This window comes from Oreochromis aureus, linkage group 12 (genome assembly GCF_013358895.1).
Source record: "Oreochromis aureus strain Israel breed Guangdong linkage group 12, ZZ_aureus, whole genome shotgun sequence".
Lineage (NCBI taxonomy): Eukaryota > Metazoa > Chordata > Actinopteri > Cichliformes > Cichlidae > Oreochromis > Oreochromis aureus.
In genome coordinates this window covers 22,311,106-22,313,961 of record NC_052953.1, presented here as the reverse complement: position 1 = coordinate 22,313,961, position 2,856 = coordinate 22,311,106, and the positions used below count along the sequence as shown (strand labels likewise).

Genomic DNA, 2,856 nt, shown 5'->3' with positions numbered 1-2,856 from the left:
TTACAAGTTCCTTCGAGTTGCGCGAGCACAAAAGGATATGTGGGGAGGGAGGGGGCAAAAGATATAGGACAGATTGTTTCTTGTGCTTACAGCTTGTCCCGGCGTCTCTTTCCTTATGTTTTTAGGCCGACTTAGGTACCTCTTTGCTGCACAGCACGAGCAAATGAAAAAGGAACCATAGCCAATTTCTAAAGATGACTGCCGGCACAAGGGAGATCTGAATGGATATACACAGAAAGCCTCTTAACTTTTACATTACCCCTCCATACCAACTGAGCAGCCACACCACCCTTTTTAATACTTTGTCCTTGGATAATTATGGCCAGCAGCACAGGGTTAATTGAACTGAAAAGGTTATTCAGTTGAGTTTAACTGAAGAGCCGAGCTACAGAGTGGTGGACGGGGGCTGGAACAATAACGTATCAGAGTTGTAAGACCAGGAGGACTGGATTCTTTTCTGCAAACCCCCTCACACCGATTTTTAATTTCCCACTTTATTCATTCCTTTGAGGAGCTTATGACAAAGGATTTAAATTTACCACCTACTTTCATGCATTGTCTGTAGACTCAACATGAGGTGAGTCTAAACAAACTATGCTTACACAAGGCTGCATTAAAACCAATTATTCTGGAGCATTTTAATCTGGCTGTGAACAACAGTACACAACCAAAAATCACAATTAATGCTGGAGGTTAAACACCAAATATTTTCCCCATTATTAAAAAAGGTGCTTGGTTTTTCAGTGGAAGCCCATTATTGCCAGGAAATAACCTGTTTCAAGATTTATAATTTATTAGCCAACTGGAATCCCTGTTGATACTTTAAACAATGTGCATATATGAATGGAAGCTGTGTAAGAAACATGGACAAGGATAATCTCATTTTAGGAGACTTTATTTACAAAGAAAATTAGGTGATTCCCATTCTTCAGCATCGATAGAACTCTGATGGATAAATATGTTCCAGCTGCCAACCTGCGGGAAAGAACAAGAAAATGGGGGAAGAAAGCAATAAGATGACTTGCATACGCCAGGTTGTCAGAAAAGCAATTTCTGAGTAAACACCAGTGACGAGAAAATGTGACAACAACAATTCTGACCCGCTCCCACCTGATACACATCGATGTCTGCAATAAACTGTCACATTAACTCGCTGAAGTGCGAGCTTATCTGCACAACATAGCAGCAATATGAACCCACATGACATTTGTTACTGTCACTCTCAGACATACAGGTAATTTATTTAAGATATGCCACAGTGGAAAAAGGCTAAAGAGGCGCAGTGAAGGACTGCGATCATCTGAGGTCACTATACAAACCGATGTCGAGGAAAATGCCACCCATCATGCTGACATTTTAACGAAAAGCAGATGGGGCTTGATAAAAACGGCAGGTGTAATTACCTTGAAGGCTGAGTTACAACACTGGGCCATTTTACTTCTTCAGGATCTGATGTCTGACGACAATAAAGGGGAATGCAAAGCCACTGCCGAAGAAAAGCACCATCATGCCCAGCAGACGCCACTTGTTGTCCACAGAAAATGGCAGGTTCTGTAAAAAGACGAGACCATTACAATGTAGGCAACTGCTTAGAAAAGTAGAACACAATTACTACACCTATGAATGATCAGAATTATAGACAAGACAAATAGAGCGCCATAGTGCACCTTAATATTAGAAAGAAGCTACAGTTGACCCTGATCTGTAATAAGTCTGTGTGTAAATTTAAAAAAAAAAAAAAAAAAATGCAATAAAGCTCCCAGAGCAATGTTTTCTTTAGTAGCCAAGACTACCATGCATTACAATATATATTCCTTACAATAAATACGTATACGTACACTTGGAAAACTGGAATTTTTTGGTCATTTGCCCTTTTTAAAAATCACCAGAAATTTTGATAAATGCTTACTAGTATAGAAGGTGAACTCTTAGTTAAGCGCACCTCTCTTCCTCCCTTACAGCTCTGACCTTAGCAGGAGGCGGAAGCGCAGCTTGCACAGGAATTAAGATTTCTGCTATGCAAATAGATCCGCAATTTAGTGTTTACGAGACTTAAGCCTTTCAATATACATTTTAGAATGGTTTCAAAGTTATTCAAATTTTCCAAAGTGGTTACATAGCAAGCTAAAAGCCTTCACCGGTGTCGCCACAAACCGACTAGCATGGCTAATACTAGCCAACAGTTCGTAGTCCCTGTCATCAATTCTGTCCTTGCTGCCACAAGTTTACATAATCTGTTACCAGAAACTGGAGATAACGTAGATGTAGAATATAAAATAACCAAAGTCTGGCTATTTTGGCTCGATATACAATCACACTCTCGTCAACTGACAGGCATGACCTCCAAGTACCGCTAGCTAACATCAAGGCTGTACGTACACACAAGGCCTCATCACAAAATACCACCATTATGGTAAAACTGCTGCTGTCAGGAGGTGGTCTCACCTTTCCTGGTCCTTCAGCATAGTGTGAAGAACGAACAGCAGACGTTGCGAATCGCCTCACAGCTTGTCCGAGCATTGTGGAAGTCTCTCCTCTGATTCAATACACCGTTAAAGAGTGCGACCTTCTTGTTTCAGCGGTGAGCCGTAGAGCGGCGCAAAGAATTGTGGGAAATAGAAAAGACTCTAATGTGTATGGGAAATGTAGTTCAATTGTATCCGAAGCGACCTCAGGTTGTTTTTTTTACCCCATAATGATCCATTAGGTATAAAACAGAAAGAAAGAAAGAAAAATATAAAAGAAGAATATATAAAATATCATGAAAATATGAGTGTCTAGAATTAGATTGTTTAGGCTATATTTGCCTTTGAGATCTTTCATCACAGGGAGAAAAACGTTTCACACTATGCTGTC

At 40.2% G+C, this 2,856-nt stretch overlaps 1 protein-coding gene across 1 annotated transcript; it reads right to left on the bottom strand.

The window, feature by feature from the left end:
* Positions 1-877: 877 nt before the first annotated feature.
* On the bottom strand, positions 878-2,620 carry LOC116317449 (cytochrome c oxidase subunit 7C, mitochondrial). The gene is made up of 3 exons (XM_031736220.2): positions 2,446-2,620; positions 1,404-1,551; positions 878-975 (listed from the first exon to the last, which is right to left on the bottom strand). Exons 1-2 carry the CDS (start codon positions 2,518-2,520, stop codon positions 1,435-1,437), a joined length of 192 nt encoding a protein of 63 aa, XP_031592080.1. The 5' UTR covers positions 2,521-2,620; the 3' UTR covers positions 878-975; positions 1,404-1,434.
* Between the last annotated feature and the right edge of the window lie 236 nt (positions 2,621-2,856).